We start from the raw sequence: 19,577 nt of genomic DNA, 5'->3' as shown, positions 1-19,577 counted from the left end.
GGTGGCCCAAAAGTGAGCACACACAAGGGAGTTGTTATACAGGCTGGCCAAAAAGTTAAGACCATATGGTTATTTTACAGGGTGACCCAAAAGTGAGGACCCATAGGGTTTTTAGACAGGGTGGCCCAAAGGTCAGGACAAACAGGATTATCATACATGGCCCAAAAGTCAGGACACATAGGATTATTATACAGGGTGGCCCAAAAGTCAATACACACGTGATGATTATACAGGGTGGCCCAAAAGTCAGACAAATAACGTTATTATGATAGCGATATTAGATATTAGAACACACTAGCGGTTAGTACCCGGCGTTGCCCAGGCGAAAAAGGCAGACACACACATGGACATACACACAGACATGGACCGACACACATAGAAACACATCGACTTAGACGCACACACACAGATATGGTTAAACCCAAGATGGATCGTTAACAGGCCAGCCTAACCGGCAAAGATGTTGCATTAGGGGGGTCCACGTTTCGCAAGCGTAGAGAAGGGAGGGAATGACCGTGGGCGAGAAGATGTGGAGCTTCATGCGGAGCGAGAAACCAGGTAGCTTCCACACAGTGTTACGCAGCCGATGAAAAGATAATGCTGCTCGACTGATTCGGAATGAGACCTCTGGTGTTAAACCGGAGCCGGTCATGAGCGAGCACACTGGGCAGGTATAGGAAACTCTGCACTCTCTCCACAACGGGCCCATCAGCAATTGTGAGTTGTGGGGGTGGATTGTCCGATGGTACAAAATACCCAGGCAGGTGCTTAGTTGTGGTGGGGCTGATGGTAAGGCCCCACGTCTTTGTGGCAAGCTCCAGGTTCAGCAGCAGCGCGTCCAACTCCTCTTCTTAGTGAGCATTAATTACCAGATCATTGGCATACATAACGTGGTTGAGCAATAGGGAGCCATCCCTTGACCACACCTGGGCATCGATCAGCCTCCCATTGTATCTGTACCAGATGGTAATTCCTCTGACTTACGTGGTAAGAATATATGTAAAATAATGTGGGAGCCAGACATCCCTGTTGCACCCGAAGGTGTAAAGGGAATGGGTCTGACTCACGTCCACGTAGTTTGACGCGGGGCCGCTCACCATCATGAAGGTCCTTAAGGATCGTGAGCAGAGGGTCAGGGACTTCGAAAGCACGAAGAACAACCCAGAGGCCAGGCCTACTGATGGTATCATAGGCCTTGACCAGGTCAATAGAGCACACACAGGACCAGCAGACACGCAAAGAAATAGACTTACACTAACATGGAGCAACGCACACACAGCAACTAACACACACGCACATCGACTTACACACACATATATGGACTCACACACACATAGACATCCACTTGAGATACACACACATGTAGTTACACACATATTGATGTACACACATACAGCGACTCACAAAGATCCCCCATATAGCCTTAACAGACTGTAGGGGCAAGTGCTGTTAGCGAGCACCTATGAAGGCCGAAACGGTACACGAGGGGGTGGGTGGCCAGCACCACGCCCGACCGCCTTTGTCGCCCTAGTGGCAATGTTTACACACCGCACCAGGTACTCATTTGAGACTGAGTCGACCTAGGGGAGGCCCGGGACCGGTTCAGATAACATAAGTTGACCAATTGAAAGTTTACGGACGTGAAAAAGGAATAGCCCATTCCCACCGCGGGGCTTAGGGCGTGCTGCATGGCAAATTTGTTTAGTCGTAAACCCCACCATCAGAAAGCCAAATCCCTCGTAAGCGCGCACGGAGACTTTTATATATAAGGGTGGCCCAAAAGTCAGGACAAATCGGGTTATTATACAGCGTGGCCCAAAAGTCAGAACACAGGATTTTTATACAGGGTGGCCCAAATGTCAGGACACAGGATAATTATACAGGGTGGCCCAAAAGTCAATACACATGTAGTGGGTATTGTTAGCGTTGCACGCGGTTACCACTACTTACCTGGTGTAGCATCAGGTCAACAGAGGGCGACAGCTAGTACAGCCTGTATCAAGTAACGCCGTTAGGCCAAGGAACCCAGAGGGCGGTTGGGAACCGGAGGTATACACCCCAGGCACCCAGTGGGCGCTGGGGGATTATGCAATAGTTGAAGTCCCTCCAGAAGGTTTTAGAAAGTAGGTGTGGCCAGAGGCGGAGTGACCCTGGGAGCTGGAAATAAGGCGGACCCCTGAACGGGTTTGCCAGTCGTTGTCAAGCTGAAGACCCGAAGAGCCGAAGAGCCAGCCTAGAATAGGACCCTGGGAACCCCCGGACCCGCCGTCCTTCTAAGGGCCGGGACTGAGTAGGCCAGTGGTCGGACCCAGGGAACACCCGGACCCGACGTCCTTCTAAGGGCCCGGACCGAGCGGGCCAGTGGCCGAGGACCTTGGCTGGGTCGGGTCAGCTCGCCTCCCCTAGGTCTCCCTAGCCGGAGGGCTGAGATAGAGGGCACGATAGCCCGGAGGCTGTACCTCCTCAGGTATCGGGTGGAAGGGGCCGTTGCCCCTTTGTGTTAGGGAACCTGTATTGTTATAAATAAACGTGTTGCCTCCAGAGAAGACTGGGTCTCCATCATTACCACTACAACTGGCGTCAGAAGTTGCTGACGACCTAACTACAAATGGAGACAAGCAGTTGTGTACGTACCTGGGCTCCGGACGACGACGACGACGGTGCTACGCTCACTCCAGGGGCGACAACACCACCAAACAATGAAGAGTCCGCCCCAACGGCCGACATGCAGCCTGCACAGGCGCCCGTGAGTCCGCCGCCTTCGGGGAGAGCGCTCCGTGTGGTGCATTCCCACCTCATCGACCTCATGCACGCCGCGGATTCTATCATCAAAAAAATCCAGAGAGGAGCCGACGGCAAAGGAGGGGGGAGCGGACCCGCAAGCGGTGGCCATTCCCGCCACCGGCTCAACTCCCGCCAAAGATTTTGAATCTCCTGCTCAGGACGACGTCACTTCCGCCCACGGACGCACTTCCGCCGGAAGACAAGTGCATCGCGGAAACGACGTCACTTTTGGCGTTGATGTTTTGGCTGCTTGTCGTGGGGGTCGTCCACATTTTTTTCTCTACAAGAGAACATTGGCAATTAGGATGGCTGATTTTTCTTCACGGGGGGGGGGGGGAGTGATGTAGAGGAATACCGCGTGTACCCAACGAGGGGCGAGTGCAGGAAGAGGTGCAGACTAAGAGAAGAGTCGCGGAAGGTCGAGGCATGATGGGAGAGGGGCCGTAAGATGTCCGCCAAGGGGGGGGCTGGCAGAAAAGAGGGGCCCCGGGCAGGGGGGATATAAAAGGGGGACCTCGGGAGAGAGAGGGGAGGAAGAGCTGGAAGACGTCACAGGCAGAGAGAGAAAAGGGGGGGGCTATGGGCTGAGGAGGTCGAACCTCGCTATCTGGCGGTGTGGGTTGACCTCCCGCCTGGAGAAGACTAGGGGAGACCTAGGGGTAGCCCTGACAGGGTAGTTGAGGAAGGGGTTAAAGGACGGGGTGTAACGTGTACCCGCCACAGATGGAAGTGTGGAGTGTAGAGATAGTGAATAGAGAGGAGAGCACAAGTGAATAAACGGCAAGCAGCCCTGAGTAAAGATCTGCTCTCCGTACGGTTCTGTAAAACTCATCCGCGTCAAGAACTACTACACATGCATTCGCAGATGCACGCTCAAAGTTATCATTACGATCAGCGTACATTGTTACAAAGTGTGATTTTATTCGTTTAAATTGGACCAAGGGCAAAAACAAATCACGAGTTTTCAAGGGGGGGGGGGGGGGCTTAGTTTGTTGTATCTGTGTACTTTGTTGAAATGCAAACCAAACAGTTTGTGTGTTAAAAGCGTTACAAGGATAGGCGTACGCAGAAAGGCAGTCAAAAAATCATGTTTATTAGGTAAAATAAGACAACATAATTAGTGTTGTGGAGAAAATATCTCCTTTAAGTAAAATTTCAGTGTTTTCCCTTGTATATACTATATTCGTGATTTCGAAGACAATGAGTTGGGGGGTATGGTTCCTAGTCTACAAAAAATACCTTTGACCCTGTATCACATGAACAACAGCACTTCATGTAAATGTTCTGCACAGGTTACTGTAAAAACAAACGTTCATCTAGTTAGGACATTCCATTTTTGACCATTTTATTCCAAATGGTACTTACGGAAAAAATCTCCATCACGTACTTTACCATTAAAAATGCTTTTATACTTGAGAAATTTGCTGAACCATAAAGTATACCTCTCAGATAACCGGCACATTTGATGAACTGGCACCCTCGATTCCCCATAGATGCTGGATAAGAGCTTATGCTGTATATACTCAAAATCAGATCATGGGTGTTAAAATTATAACTCTAAATTATCAAGAGACACATCGCCAACATTAAACTATTGCATTGAAATATACTGCATCGCATTACATCGCATTTACTGTACACATTTACTCTACTCTGGATGCCTAAAACTGCATGCATTCTTCGAATGAGAGAAGCCAAGTGATAGCACGGTTGATATTTGTAACAAAAATGTTCACAATTCACATCTTTCCGGCAGCCCTTATGATTACTGCAGCAATATTGACCAAAAATATGCACCATCAGCTAACATTCATGGTGTCAGGGTAAAAATTTGCCATATTCGAAAGATTAAACACAAACGACCCGACTGGGGTTACACATCAATCATCACTCCACCCTACTGGCAGACTTATGTCCACGTGCAGGTCGGTACTGAGTCACCTTGTACCACAAAGGGACAGCTGCCACTTAGGCTAGCCGTCAAACGATTAAGATGAAAGAGAAACAAGCCGCTTGTAGTTGCTGAAGCATTTCACCTTTGATTTGCAAGATTGGCGACATACAGTGAGAAAGAAATAAAACATTTATGCAAGCGCCAATTATTAATCTAAATATTATTATAACACGTTGAATGCTTACTCTTTGGTTCTTTCGGTAAAGTTAATAAAATCACGACGTTTCGGAGGCAACATAAGCTTCCGTCATCAGGTGTAACTAGCACAGCAAAATTACTGTAAAGAGAGCTATTTCATAATAAGAGATTATTATATAGGATAAGAGGGGGGGAGGAGCCAGGGAGGACGGATGCAGGGTGGGGGGGTGTTGGGAGACGGAGATGGTAAAAGCTCCAGATGCTATTCCTGCACCAGGGATGGGAGGGGAGAATGGGATGGGAGACAACTTTGAATGCTATGGAGCTTTTTTGTCTCCCACGTCTGCTTACAGATCTATCCAAACTCCAAGTCCACACATGCTGGCCACTGCAACTCTGCATCCTCCAAAAAGTCCACCTCCACAAACTGCTGGGTTTCATTTCACTCTCTCTCAGTCCGCAGCCTCCTCCAGCTTCACGCTGTCTCTATTGACCACTAGGAGTTTAAACCCTTGTAATGGGAAAGGCAAAAATCTGGCTGTCGCCTGATGAAGCTAGTTGTAATGACTGGCGAAAAGTCATACTCAGATTGCAAATGTTGTTGCTTGGCTCTCCAAACACACCAGTGTGCTGTGCTAGTGACGAATTGGCATGTTCTGTTTACGTGACAACCCTTACTAGTTGGCTGTGTCGGGTGGTGGCGGGTTATAACGACAAATGTATATATTTGCGTGATCTAACCCAAAAATCCTCTATTATGGGAAAGGCCTGTGAATGAAATGGAACTTCTTTATTCTAAGCTCAATGATGCACATCTACTTGGTCTCCATTTGACTCAGTATTGCCTAAAAAATCTACCCACACCTCCACATCCACAAATTGCTGGGAGTTGCCTCGCTCTGCCTCAGAGTCCACAGTCTCCTCCAGCTTCACGCTGCTTCCATCGATGTGAAGGTCGGATTTTGGAGTTGAATCTTCATCCTCACATTTCACTATCACTTCACTCTTTACCATCACTTCTTCGCTCTTCACCGATTCTAATTTCATTTTCACTTCTTGACATTTCACCTTCACTCCTGGCCACGTTTCATATCCCAAATGGTATTCTGGTTCTTGTTTCATGAGGGATGGACTCATTGCAGCACTTTGACTTTCACAAGCCGATTTCAGATTAATTTCCTGATTAATGGTTTGATGCTTGTTTCGATCCCCTAACTGTCTAAAACCCTTCCCATACACTGTGCACTTTAAGGGTTTGTCACCTGTGTGTATTCTCTGGTGTGTTTTAAGATGTGATGACTGTGCAAATGCCTTGTCACACAAAGTACACTTGAAGGGTTTCTCTCCCGTGTGTGTTCTCTGGTGGCCCTGAAGAGTTGATGACCAGGCAAATGCCTTGCCACACAAAGTACACTTGAAGGATTTTTCGCCTGTGTGTTTTCTCTGGTGTCTTTTAAGAAGTGATGAATGTGCAAACGCCTTCCCACACACAGTGCACTTGAAGGGTGTTTCTCCTGTGTGTATTCTCTGGTGTGTTTTAAGATGCGATGACATTGCAAATGCCTTCCCACACACAGTGCACTTGAAGGGTGTTTCTCCTGTGTGTATTCTCTGGTGTCTTTTAAGAAGTGATGAATATGCAAACGCCATCCCACACACAATGCACTTGAAGGGTGTTTCTCCTGTGTGTATTCTCTGGTGTGTTTTAAGATTTGATGACTGTGCAAAGGCCTTCCGACACACAGTGCACTTGAAAGGTGTTTCTCCTGAGTGTATTCTCTGGTGTCTTTTAAGATGTGATGAATGTCCAAACGCCTTCCCACACACAGTGCACTTGAAGGGTGTTTCTCCTGTGTGTATTCTCTGGTGTGTTTTAAGATGTGATGACTGTGCAAATGCCTTCCCACACACAATGCACTTGAAGGGCGTTTCTCCTGTGTGTATTCTCTGGTGTCTTTTAAGAAGTGATGACTGTGCAAACGCCATCCCACACACAGTGCACTTGAAGGGTGTTTCTCCTGTGTGTATTCTCTGGTGTGTTTTAAGATGTGATGACATTGAAAATGCCTTCCCACACACAGTGCACTTGAAGGGTTTCTCTCCCGTGTGTGTTCTCTGGTGGACCTGAAGAATTGAAGAATGTGCAAACGCCTTCCCACACACAGTGCACTTGAATGGTTTCTCTCCCGCTGATTGTCTTTGCTCCATCTGACCAATTCTGTACAGCAAAGTGGCAGAGGAACTGACAGCTGCAGACAGAAAACAGTAATATCCATGCAATGTATGTCAGCATAGAAGCATAGAAATTCATATATACACAGTCACACGTGCTAATCACATATTACATAGACAAGAACACTCAATCATTAACGAGAAAAAAATCACCCCCAATTCACCACACAGGCTGTTTTAAGGCACTTGCTCCTATTAACGATCAGCTCTTGGCCTGGCATAGCAGGCAAGTGGTCAGTATAATGCCTGGAGGCCCTAATATATTTAATATCAATGACAACCCATAACTCTATGTACAGAATTTCGGTTGTATCTGGCTACTGAAGAAATGTTAACGATTGCAAATGTCTCATAAAAATAGCAAATGGTGTTAAAAATGAAACTTCGCATTGGGCAGAAATATTATAAAATGGACAAATTAATGTTCAATCGCAACTTGGAAGTTCGAAGCCAGGCTCAGATTTGCTTGAATGCTCGGATGGACAGATGTAATATCAGCTTCATGTGCTGTGTTTTCCATGCTTATGAAACGTTCCATGTGTCGGGAACTGTACAAGAGAAGGTTCTAGAAGGCGGGCGTTGTTATGATTGGAAACAGGTGACCAGAAGGCACTGGAAGCATAATTCAATTAAGGACATACATGTTATAGTAAAGTGGGGGACGGGGCCGAGCGAGTATATAAGGGGGAGCGAGGCCCGCGGTCAGTGCGCTTACTCGGGGACTAATTGACGACCAGAGGTGGACGACATTGGGGCCGACCGTGGAAACCATCGGGGTTGACTGTTCAGGTATCAACTTGGAGGAAACCATCGAGGCTGACGATAGCCATAGCAATTACGAGTGTGGCAGTCGTTACACTTGGACTGTATATACGTTCGGAGAAATAAAGCTCTACTCCCCTGAAAATGGATGTCTCCAAGGAGCTTCTTTACACGGGTAATAAAAAAAACATTGCATTGATTAAACCTAGGTGTTTAAAATGGTCAATATACTTTACAGTAAATAAAAACTTTACACTCTCATGCACTGGAACGGTGAAGAAGGTGGTGTTGTGGCTAGAACCATGCCTGGCTAGATGCTTAGACTCTTCACCAAGTACTTAACCTAGGAACAATCACAAAGCAGAGGCCTACAATAAGTTAAGCTATCACTTGTCAATCATGTCTGCTGTCTGACCTATTAATGTCATTTTTTGTCTGTGTGCCTGTGTGTGTGGCCGAAACTTGCGAAGGATTTGGCTTGCAAACCATGGGGTTTACTTTGAAAAAACGTACCCAGGTAGCACGCCATAAGCCTCGTGCTGAGCCAACGCTATTGAAATTTCGTGTCCGTCACCTTTGAAGTAGTTTAATTAGTGATTTAGTGATATTTTGGGTTATTTTTTTCTTACACGCGTTCGGTAGGGGGGAGGGCCCCTACCAAGTAACACGTGTTCAGTGGGGGTGAGGGGGCAATTCTCTTTCGTGTGGACACTGCGCAAAGAAATACACACAGATTTACAGCTCCCTTCAAACATTTATTACCATAACTTTTTACTCATTACAAATTGCCTTTTATAGTTTAGATTTCATGACAGGGATTAACCAATGTTTCATGACCGTTACCATAAGTAACAAGATTTTTGTCCCCGACTACTAAGTGCTACTTTATGAGGGCATGACACTTATGCACACGTTTTCTCTTTGAAAACAGGTACATTTCTAAATATCACTGTCCAACTCACAAAAACGAGGTTTGGGGGGAAGAATAACCTTTTTCTATACTCTTGAAGCATAAGCAGCCGCGTAATATCACTGACTGCACAGGGGAAAACCAATAAATATACGCATTGCTATTACATCTTCATATCTCCTATAATAACCCAGGAATGTCCTTAACGCTCATGACGTCACTCCACATCGACCAGCCCCCCTCATTAATATTCATGAACAGGTCACGTCCTCAACATGGGCCCGCCCCCAACCCTCCTCATTAATAATCATGAGCAGGTGACGTCACTCAACATCGAAGAGCTCCCCTCTTTAATAATCATGAACAGGTCACGTCCTCCACATGGGCCCGCCCCTCATTAATAATCATGAGCGGGTGACGTCACTCTGCATGGAGAACTCGCCCCCTCATGAATAATCATGAGCAGGTGACGTCAATCAACATCGAACAGCCCCCGTCATTAATAATCATGAAGAGGTGAAGTCCTCCAAATGGACACCCCCTCCATTAATAATAATTAGCGAGTGACGTCACTCCACATTGGGGGCGAGGCGCTTCCTCCACCCTCCTCGGCGTCAACTTACAACCCTCACTACAAAGGCAGAACCCTCACGTCACCGATCTCTGGAACGCTATTGAGACATCAAAGTAAAAAGGACGTCATGATGAACAAGGAATTATAACTTTAAAATGAAATAGGTCTGTGTCTGCCCTTAAAAATTGCACACGCATTAATGCAATGAATATCAAGTCGTGGTCTGCTTTTCGCTTGCAAGTTTCAGATTTACTGCAATACACCCGTCCTTGGACGGGCAAAAGGCTAGTTCTATCATATTTACACTTGCCCCCTCAGTACGGGGGTTGAGCAGTGTTATGTCAATTACGCTTGATTGGTGCGCATCTACTCATAGTTACAGGTCAGTTAGGTTCATTTTGTATTCGTTCACTTTCATAAATTTGCCGCTCTTACTCGCGGCAAATGTTTGCACCAAAATGGTGGAACACCCTCGTAGTAGCTCCAAATTTCTTACTTATTATACACGCGTGCATTTCCCCTCTCCCTTGCTTCTTTCGCTAAAGTCACGTACAAAGAAAAAATTATATACAAACTTATTTAGTCTATATAAAAGTTAAAGTGTGCATGTGTAGGTCCATGTGTGCTTGTGAGAACATATATGTGTGTGCATTGTCTGTAGGAGTCCATGTGTGTGCGTCCATGTGTGTGACAGTCGCTGTGTTTGTTTGTGTACGTCCATGTGTGTGTGCGGTGTGTAAGTCAATGTGTGTGTTTGTGTAAGTCCATGTGTGTGTGTTAGTCGATATGTGTGCGTTGTTCCATGTGCGTGTGAGTATATGTATGTGTGTGTAAGTCGATGTGTGTGAGTGTGTCTATGTGTGTGTGTAAGTCCATGTGTGTGTGTCTTAGTCCATATGTGTGTGTGTGTGTAGGTCGATGTGTGTGCGAGTCTAAATATTTGTGTGAGTAGCTGTGTGTCTGTGTGTGTGCAAGTCGATGTGTGTGTCTGTGGGAGTCCATGTGTGTGTGTTAGTTGATGTGTGTGTGAGTCGATGTTTGTGTAAGTCCACGTGTGTGAGTCGATGTGTGTGTGTAAGTCGATGTGTGTGTGAGTTGATATGTGCGTTTGTAAGTCGACGTGTGTGTGTCGCTGTGTGTGTGCAAGTTGTGTGGCATAACAACCCCCTACCTTCTCGTGGTGCCGGACGGGCAACATTGTCGTGGACAGTGCCGTGGGGGGAGGGCCAATTCCAATTGGCCGTTCCCCTCAGGGCGTTTGTTGCCACCACAGCGGCTAAATTGGGGCTCAGGACGGGTGCGAGGGGCTGGTAACCCCTCCACCTTCAATAAATTACCACGACTAAAATAACTAATTAAAAAGCTTGCGCCGGAGGCCCCGGGGGACAGGCGTCTTTCACGTCTCCTGGCCAAACCCCATTTGGTGGAGCCAGGAGATTTAATCTTTACCCTCGGGGCTCCTCCAGAAACAACAAAAAGCCACTATGGTTGGCCACGTGGAATGTTCGAATGCTCACTGCGGAAGAGAGGGTGCCACTCCTCTGTCGCGAGCTGGACCGGTACCGCCTGGATCTCTGTGGCATTCAGGAGGTCCGGTGGCCCGGCTATGACTCCTGTCACCATGAGGGGTGGACAGTCCTCTACTCGGGGCAGGAGACTGCCAAACAACAGGGTGTGGCTCTTCTTCTGAACAAAAGCATGGAGGGGGCGTGGGAGCATGGCGGTGAGGTGTGGGAAGCTGTAAGCCACAGGATACTTTGGGCTCGCTTTCCCATCAACCGGATGCGAGGAGTGGTGGTCGTGGTTACTTATGCCCCCACCGAAGACGAACATCCGTGGAGGGATGCAGGCAAGGCCGATGAGTCAGATGCCTTCTATGACCTCCTGTCACAAGTGCTGGCTAAAGTGGCCCCTCGAGTCATCTTGTTGGGTGACTTCAATGCCCGAGTTGGTCATGATGCAGGCACCTGATCTGTAGTGATTGGAAGGCATAACAACGGTTGGAGGCTGCTAGATTTTTGTGCAGCCCATGGGCTCGTAATTACCAACACGCTGTTCCGGCATCGGCGCATCCACACAACATCATGGATGCATGCCGGGTCCAAGCAAGAACATCTGCTGGACTACATAGTGCTGGACCAGCGGATGCGAGCCCATGTCCTTGACACCAGGACCTATCGTGGAGCTGATCTGCCCTATGACCATCGACTTGTCATCTGTAAGATGCGCCTGCCATTCTTCCACTTCGGTGGTGGGTGTACACCCAGGACCCCATTCCAACCTAAAGTGGCCTGGTCTCAGTTATCTGATGAAAGTTGCACGCGATAATTTCATCAACGTTTGCGGCTGGGGTTGGCATCGTTCCCCACTCCTCCTGATGTCGAGGGTAAATGGGCGAGGTTTAGGACTGTGACTCATGCAGCTGCAATGCCTGCTTTGGGTACATGGTCTAGACCTCCCCAGAGACTCTGGCCTAGACCTCTGACAGAGGAGATGTTCAGGATGGTTGAGAAAAAGCAACAGGCCCACTCTAATCGTCTGCAGCATCCCATGATAGAGAATGAGGCTTCCCGCAGCCTTCGCTCGGAGGTTCGGAGAGCCGTGAGGCGCTGCAAGGATGGGTGGTGGTCGCGGGTTGCTAAGGAGATGGAGTCTGCCTCAATGGCCCGCGATCACAAATCCCTATTTAACTCCATCAAAAAAATAACCTGCAGTGCCACACGTATTACCATCATTAGGGCAAAGAATGGTGATCCAATCTCCGACCACTAGGAACAGGTTTGCAGATTTTCTGAGCATTTCTGTGAGGTCCTAGGGGAATCCCTCAACCTGGAAAACACCATGTGACAAAGTGGGGATGACCCTGCTGAGGCTGCGGTGCCTCAATAATTGGAGGAGGAAGTCACCCCCTGTGAGTGGCTGGCTGAGGTGCCATCTGTTGAGGAAGTACTGAAGGCGATCCGGAGTCTGAGACCAGGAAGGGCACCGGGCAGAGATGATCTCCCAAGTGAAATGCTGAGGGAGGGTGGCGTTTGTGCGCAGACTGCCCGACATGACATCATAACAACAGTTTGGGCCATGGGATGGGTTCCGCAGGATTGGAAGGATGTCCTTGTGTTCCCCCTCTTTAAGAAGTGGCACCGCACAGACTGTTAACAACTACAGGGGTAGCTCACTCCACAGTGCCAGGAAAGGTTCTGGCAAGGATTATTCAACATCGCCTTACTAGGCACGCTGAGGAGAGGCTTGTGGAGCCCCAATGCGGTGTCAGGAAAGGGCGGTCCTGCACAGATGTCATATTTTCTGTCTGTCTGCTACAGCAGAGGTGTAGGGAATTCCAACAAGACCTACATCTCTGCTTTATTGACCTGGTCAAGGCCTATGATACCATCAGTAGGCCCGGGTTCTGGGTTGTTCTTCGTGCTTTCGGAGTCCTTAACCCTCTGCTCACGCAAATTAAGGACCTTCATGATGGTGAGCAGGCCCGGGTAAAACTAAGTGCCCGGGAGTCAGAGCAATTCCCTGTACACCTTGGGGTGCGACAGGGATGTCCTCTAGCTCCAACATTATTTAACATCTATTTCGACCACGTAGTTCGTGAAGCGTTTAGTAGCTGTACCAGAGATATTTCCATCTGGTACAGATACAATGGGAGGCTGATCGGTGCCCGGGTGCGGTCAAAGGATGGCTCCCTATTGGTCAACCACGTTATGTATGCCGACGACCTGGTAATTGCGGCTCAGAGGAGGAGTTGGATACGCTGCTGCTGAACCTGGAGCTTGCCACTAAGAGGTGGAGCCTTACCATCAGCCCCACTAAAACTAAGGAACGTGCCTGAGTATTTTGTACCATCGGCCAATCCACCCCCACAACTCACAATTGGTGATGGGCCAGTTGTGGAGAGAGTGGACAGTTTCCCATACCTAGTCAGTGTGCTCATGACTGGCTCCAGTTTCACAGCAGAGGTCTCACTCCAAATTAGTCGAGCGGCATTATCTTTTCATCGGTTGCGTTACACTGTGTGGAAGATACCTGTTCTCTCGCTTCACACGAACCTCCAGCTCTTCTCGCGCACACTCATTCCCTCCCTTTTCTATGCTTGCGAAACTTGGACCCCCCTAATGGAACATCTTCGCCGGTGAGAAACATTTAGTCTGGCCTGCCTACGATCCATCCTGGGTTTAACCAGGCTGGATTGTGTGATGAGCTCACAAATCCTTGACAGATCTGGACAAAGTCTCATTGGTGACCTCCTACGGCAGGCAAGGCTGCGTTGGCTGGGCCATGTAGCCCGCATGCCCCAGCCACCACATGCCTAAACAGCTTTTGTTCTGCCGGATCGAGGGGGCTAAACGGGCGCGGCACAGACTAGAGAAGAGATGGAGTGATGTGAACAGGAGGATGTGGAGCCGAGTTGACTTGTCGATGACTGCTACCAGCGGTGTCAGGATTGGCGTCTCTGGAGGAGGCTCGTGAAAGACGCTACTGGGCAGTTGGAGACAGTCACCCTCCAACAACAATGGAGGGTGGAGGAGCGACTCTCAGAACAACGAGCGGAGCGCCGGGTGCCTAAAGCACAGCAAGTTGGCACAGTAGGGGGGGCACAGGTGGTGCATCAGCCAGTCGTTTCAGTCAGTCGACCCGTGGCACCTGGGTCTGCCCCGTGACCTCCTGCCAGAGGGCGTTCGACACTTCACGTGCCCTCAAGGTGCACATAGCCTGGCACAAGCATCATCGTGACATCAACGCCACTTCGTGGCGAATGGCGGTTGTTGTATGTACGTACATGTTTGTGTGTGTGTGTGTAGTGGGTTCACGGGACACGGATACGGTGGAGTAGAGGCATCACTCTTTATTTAACTTAACAAGGGTTACACTGGAAGGGGTAATGGCCTCTTCACCCGTAAATACGCTGGGACACCCCCTAGGCTATCAAGCCTAACTCCTGTGCTCCTCGTTCCTCCAGCTACAGGCGCTAGAGGAGGCTATCTGATCTGTCCCTGGTCAAGCACAGATCACGGCACCCCACCAACCAGACCGACCCTTAAAAGGGCTCCGGCTCTGAGGCTCTGGGGCAGCACCACTAGCTTACCCTGCCGGCCCTTAAAAGGACAGCGGTCAGGGAAGTCCAGGGTCTATCTAGCCGGCCTTCCTTCTTCACTGGTTCTTCATTCTTGGCCCCAACACACTGCCCCGAGCTCTCTGACTCCCCGCCCTTTATACCCATACACCACTGAGGGCGGGGCTATAGCGGACGTGGTTGTAGCCACCAAGGTGTGGCTGTGTGTTACCTTCCCACACTGTGTTTCCTTCCCACAACACCCCTACATATGTGCGTAAGTCCGTGTGTGTGTGGCTCTATGTGCGTGTGAGTCGATGTGTGTTTGTGTGTGAGTCTACGTGTGTCAGTCAATGTGTGTATGGCAATGTGTGTATGACAGTCCATGTGTGTGTGCGTCGATATGTGCCTGTGTACGTCCATATATGTGTGTGTGTAGATCCATGTGTGGTTGTGTGAGTCCATGTGTGCGTCGGTCCATGTGTGTGTGTAAGTCCATGTGTCTCTTAGTCGATGTGTCTTTGTAAGTCCATGTGTGTGTAGGTCAATGTGTGTGTCAGTCTATGTATGTGTGTGTGAGTCCATATGTGTGTGTAACTACATGTGTATCTAAAGTCGATGTCTGTGTGTGAGTCCATGTGTGTGTGCACGTGTAAGTCGATGTGTTTCTATGTGTGTGGGTCCATGTCTGTGTGTAAGTCCATGTGTGTGTCTGCCTTTTTCGCCCGGGCAACGCCGGGTACTTACCGCTAGTAACTTATGAAATAAAAGAGAAACATGGGAAAAACAAGATAGTTCTAAGCACAGAAAAACTAAATTACATAATGCTACAAAAAGAAAAGTTTTAGGTAATGCACAAAACTATTCCATTTCCCTTAATCTTTTCCAGTCATTATTGCAATGCAATTAAGGGTGATATTACACTGAAAGTTACGAGACGATGTGGCGGGTACAGTATACGCACGGTAACAATGTAACAGCATGACTGAGAGTGCGGAACAACTATACACCACCGCATTGGGGAAGATGCTTCCTGTCTTATGCCTTGCTCCGCGGTATTCATCTACAACCTCACTGCGCTAGACTACTTGCGCTTAAGTAATCAAGGCAAACATTTCCGCATGTAGATATTTTATTTACGTAATTTATGGGAGCATTTCCGTAAGGTTGGATTTCCGTAAGTCGGGTCTTCCGCTACCCGGGGACGAACCGTAATGTATGTGGCCAGAGGGAATTCCTGTCATGTCAACTTGAACAGGAAACGGCTCCGAATCCTTGTCACGCAGCATTTGCTGGGCCTGCCCAAAATTATAAAAATCCTTAACTAATGTGAGCAGAGGGGCGGCGATATCGAAAACAAGTAATAACCAAAAGCCGAAGCCTCTTCATGGTACTTAGGGCTTCATTACATCAAGAAAGCAGAGATCTAGTTTTTTATTTAAAAAAAATCGAAACATCTGTGCTGTAGCAGATGAACAGAAAATACAGGAGACCTTTGAATATCACAGAGTTTACGTTCTTGAAACGTGCCAAGAAAGCCAAAACGGCGATATTCAATACTTAAGCCTTACCTAAACAATGGGGTTAGATAAACGGCAAGCAAAAATATGCATCACAATTGAGAGTACTTTACTGTATGCCAAATAAACCAAAAACAAAACAATTGAAATAAACACGTAGAAACTGTATAGAAAAAAACATTCCAAGACAATCAATAGGATTATAAATACTGAATATATACTCTACATACGATGACGATGTGTGTGCGTGAGTGGAGAGTGGTAGTGCTTCGGTTAGCGTGCTGCGATATGAACCCAGCGACCCGAGTTCAATTTCTGCTCACACCCAAAACCATGACGATTATCTGAACTGGCCCTGCGCCTTCCCAGGTCGACTCAGCCTCAAATAAGCACCTTGTGTGTTATGAAAACATCGCCACTGGGGAGATAAAGGCGGGTGGGAATGGTGCTGGTAACCTACCCCTTTGTGTGCCGTGCCGACCTTTATAGGTGCTATTTGCGAATAGCACTTGCTCTACCAGTCTGTTGCGGCTAAATGCTTGCATGGCAAAGGTTGAGGTGCCACCGATTTCCTCGCATTCCTCACCCACCCCGCCCTCCTTCCCAGAACAGTATACCCACGAAAGTGTAAATTGGTATGCAAAGAGGTTGCCCGTGATAGGTCGAAACCGCAAAAAATAAACCCTTTATATTCAAGAGTCTACTGTATGACATTTGCACAGAACTGTCCTGGCCTGAAACCACAATGGGGCTTTGCAAGCTTCTTCTCTGCAGGTCTGGCAAGCTGAATATTCATTATCTGGCAATCAGTGTGGTCGAGCATGAGATCTTCGTCCAATCCAGCAGAAATCATCGTTTAGCCCATATTGTTGTAATAATGTTCTGTATTGCAACCTGCGTAAAATTACCACCCTCTCTCAGCACCTTCCTTTGGAAGTCCATTATGCCCCGCACTAAAACTGCTCTAAAGACTCTGGGTTTCCCAAGTCGTTTAAATGTCACCAATCACATTATTCTGGGTTCACACTTTGTCACCAGATGGTGCACCAGCCAACCAGTGACAGTGTGGTTACTTCCTGGAATATTTAAGACATAGTAAAAGCAACAAATACATATACACAAACACACACATTAAAATACACAAACCCGTGTGTTAGCTACCCAGCACGTTAACACTCCCAAAACACTCTCTGTAAAACCAGTAATACTAACAGAAGCTAAAAATGCAATAAAAAACACAAGGTTAAGTGTTAACTTACACTCACAGTCAAATAAAATACATTAACACACATGAGCACATTCCTATGCACACACATACACACAGTTACCCGCAACAAAGACCCGCAATATAGCCTTAACAATAAGTTCAGGAGTGGGTGTATGGCCAGCACCACACCCGACCGCTTTTGTTTCCCCAGTGGCGATGTTAACACACTGCACCAGGCACTCATTTGAGGCTGAGTCGATCTAGGGAGGCCCAAACCTCATGATTTAATTGTTTTCTTTTATTCTTATTTTGCAAACAGATACCTATTGAAGGGCAGCATTAAGTCTGCATTAACCACACATTCTTGTGGTATATTTTACAAAGCTATTTTTTCCGTAGAGTTGCTCTTTATTTGACTTGTTATTAAAGCATTGGACTATCCTAAAAATCTGCGACATGCATCTGATTGTCTGTGGGTCTGTGTGTGAGTCTATGGGACTCTGCGAGTGTGGGTCTCTGTGTGAGTCTAGGGGTTAACAGTTTCCCAGATGTCACTGCGCAAAGGTTTGGAACCACGTATCGTCTTTTAGCATCTCAATGCTGCAATCTATAACCTCATTTAAACTATTATTAAAACCACTAAAGTTTGAGTGGAAATGTCATTTTACAACAGAATTGGGATTAAGTTTGTTTTGTAAACCTGTAATTTTGGAATGCGTTGATGTCTGCCTGCCAAGTCGCCCTTAAAAAATAGCGTCTAAGCGGCATGGGTGTTACTCGTGAAATTCACTTCTGATTGTGAGTTAGTGGGTGGGTGAGTGGGCCAGTGAGTTTGGGTGAGTGTGAGGGAGGTCGAGTAAGAGAGTGTGTGATTCGGTGACTGTGCTTGTGTGGATGGATGAGTGAGTGAGCGAGTTATAGAGTGGGTGGGTGGAAGGGTGGATGAGGAGACGAGTGAGTGGACGGATGAGTGAGTGGGCCAGTGAGTGAGCTTAATTATAATTAAATGCTTTGATGTCTGCCGGCTGAGTCGCCCTTGAAAATAATCTTCTTAGTTCAATGGACTTCACTCGGAAAATAAACTTATTCTGACTGAAATAAACTTCTGGACTGGTATCGTCCAAATATTGCAATGCTGAACAAATGCCTCCCAGGTTACTCAATCAGGAATACGCGAATAAGCATCGCCCCTCCCCCCGACTGCCAAACCAACTCGGCAGGACGCTCCTGAACTGAAGCAAAGAGACTCAGTGTGATAAAGCACTCCAGTGTGCACCACGCTGGCGAGATTTTCACTACAACGCCCGGTATACAGGAGGTCGTGGGTTGGATCCCGAGGCTGACGCGTGTTTATTTGGAGTTTGCGTGTCTCTCTTTCTGCGTGGTCGCGTGAATTTGAACTCCGCTTTTCCCCTCCAAATTTAAAACAGTCTGCCTCAGCAGCAGAGCATGCTTTCCCACCTGATGATGGACGCTTGTGTTGCGCCCGAAACGTCGTGATTTATTTTATTTTATACCTACATGACTTTACCGAAAGAACCAAAGAGTATGGATTCATGCAGCCACGAAAGCTTCAAATCAAGAATGAGTTTAGAGCATTTGGCTGCTGTAAATTTCCACACAATGACAAGCCACTTCGTTGTGGGCAGGTCGCTTCTGAAAGAGATATACAGCTAAAAATATGAGAAATATGAAAAAAAAGAAACATGGTTTTCAAGTACTCAGCCAGGTGAGGACAAATAAAAATTAACAAAAATTTAAGCAAATACAATCAGGCGATGGCAGGAGGCAAGCCCAGCATGGCTAGGCCACACTTTGTAACGTTCCAACCTGGAAATCGATTCCGTACTCGCTGCTACACTCAATTGATATCCCGAGGAGAACAATAGAAGAAGCGAGGCTGCACTTAAATAAACAAAAACAACCACCACCAAAAACCACGACCACCACCACGATGTGAACTTCTCACCTCGGATCTCAGTTGAGTCGCGAGCAGCTTTCCGGGATTTTGTGACGTCACGCAGAATCGCGCGGCGGGCTAGATGACATGACGTCACTTATCGAGTTTACCAACTCCCACTGAATAAATTATGTTAATGAGCAAGTCCCTGACTTTGAGTGATTGGGAGTGGCAGCTGAATCGGACACAATTAACTCGTGACGTATGTAATGGGAAAATAATATTTATGAAGCAGGCCCTTATGGGGAGTGATTGCGAGTGGCTTTGCCCAAATTATGATTTTACTGGTGACATGACGTTCCTAGCGAGGTACACATGCTCTGCCGTCTCGCGACGATGACGTCACGTGGAGTGGTAAAGTGAGAGAGCGAGCACGGTGAGGAGTGGGATTAGAGTTTAAGTTTATTTAGATTCCTTTTTAATTTCTTCCTCTGTTGCACTGGTATCCCTTGAGTGGGTAAGCTCAGCTACAACAAC

General features: G+C 47.6%; 1 protein-coding gene across 1 annotated transcript; it reads right to left on the bottom strand.

Moving 5' to 3' along the window:
* Window positions 1-3,856: 3,856 nt before the first annotated feature.
* LOC142906959 (uncharacterized) lies at window positions 3,857-19,206 on the bottom strand. Its single transcript, XM_076055798.1, has 2 exons — window positions 19,110-19,206; window positions 3,857-7,125 (listed from the first exon to the last, which is right to left on the bottom strand). The coding sequence occupies exon 2, from the start codon at window positions 7,082-7,084 to the stop codon at window positions 5,678-5,680; it is 1,407 nt and encodes a 468-aa protein (XP_075911913.1). The 5' UTR covers window positions 7,085-7,125; window positions 19,110-19,206; the 3' UTR covers window positions 3,857-5,677.
* Window positions 19,207-19,577: the final 371 nt, after the last annotated feature.

This window comes from Petromyzon marinus, chromosome 72 (assembly GCF_048934315.1).
Source record: "Petromyzon marinus isolate PM22_M1 ecotype Great Lakes invasive population chromosome 72, UKy_Petmar_22M1.pri1.0, whole genome shotgun sequence".
Classification (NCBI taxonomy): Eukaryota; Metazoa; Chordata; class Hyperoartia; order Petromyzontiformes; family Petromyzontidae; genus Petromyzon; species Petromyzon marinus.
This window is presented reverse-complemented; position numbering and strand designations above follow the sequence as displayed.

Coding starts and splice junctions, on each gene's coding strand:
- LOC142906959 (XM_076055798.1), bottom strand. CDS start 7,084: ATGGAGCAAAGACAATCAGCGGGAGAGAAACCATTCAAGTGCACTGTG.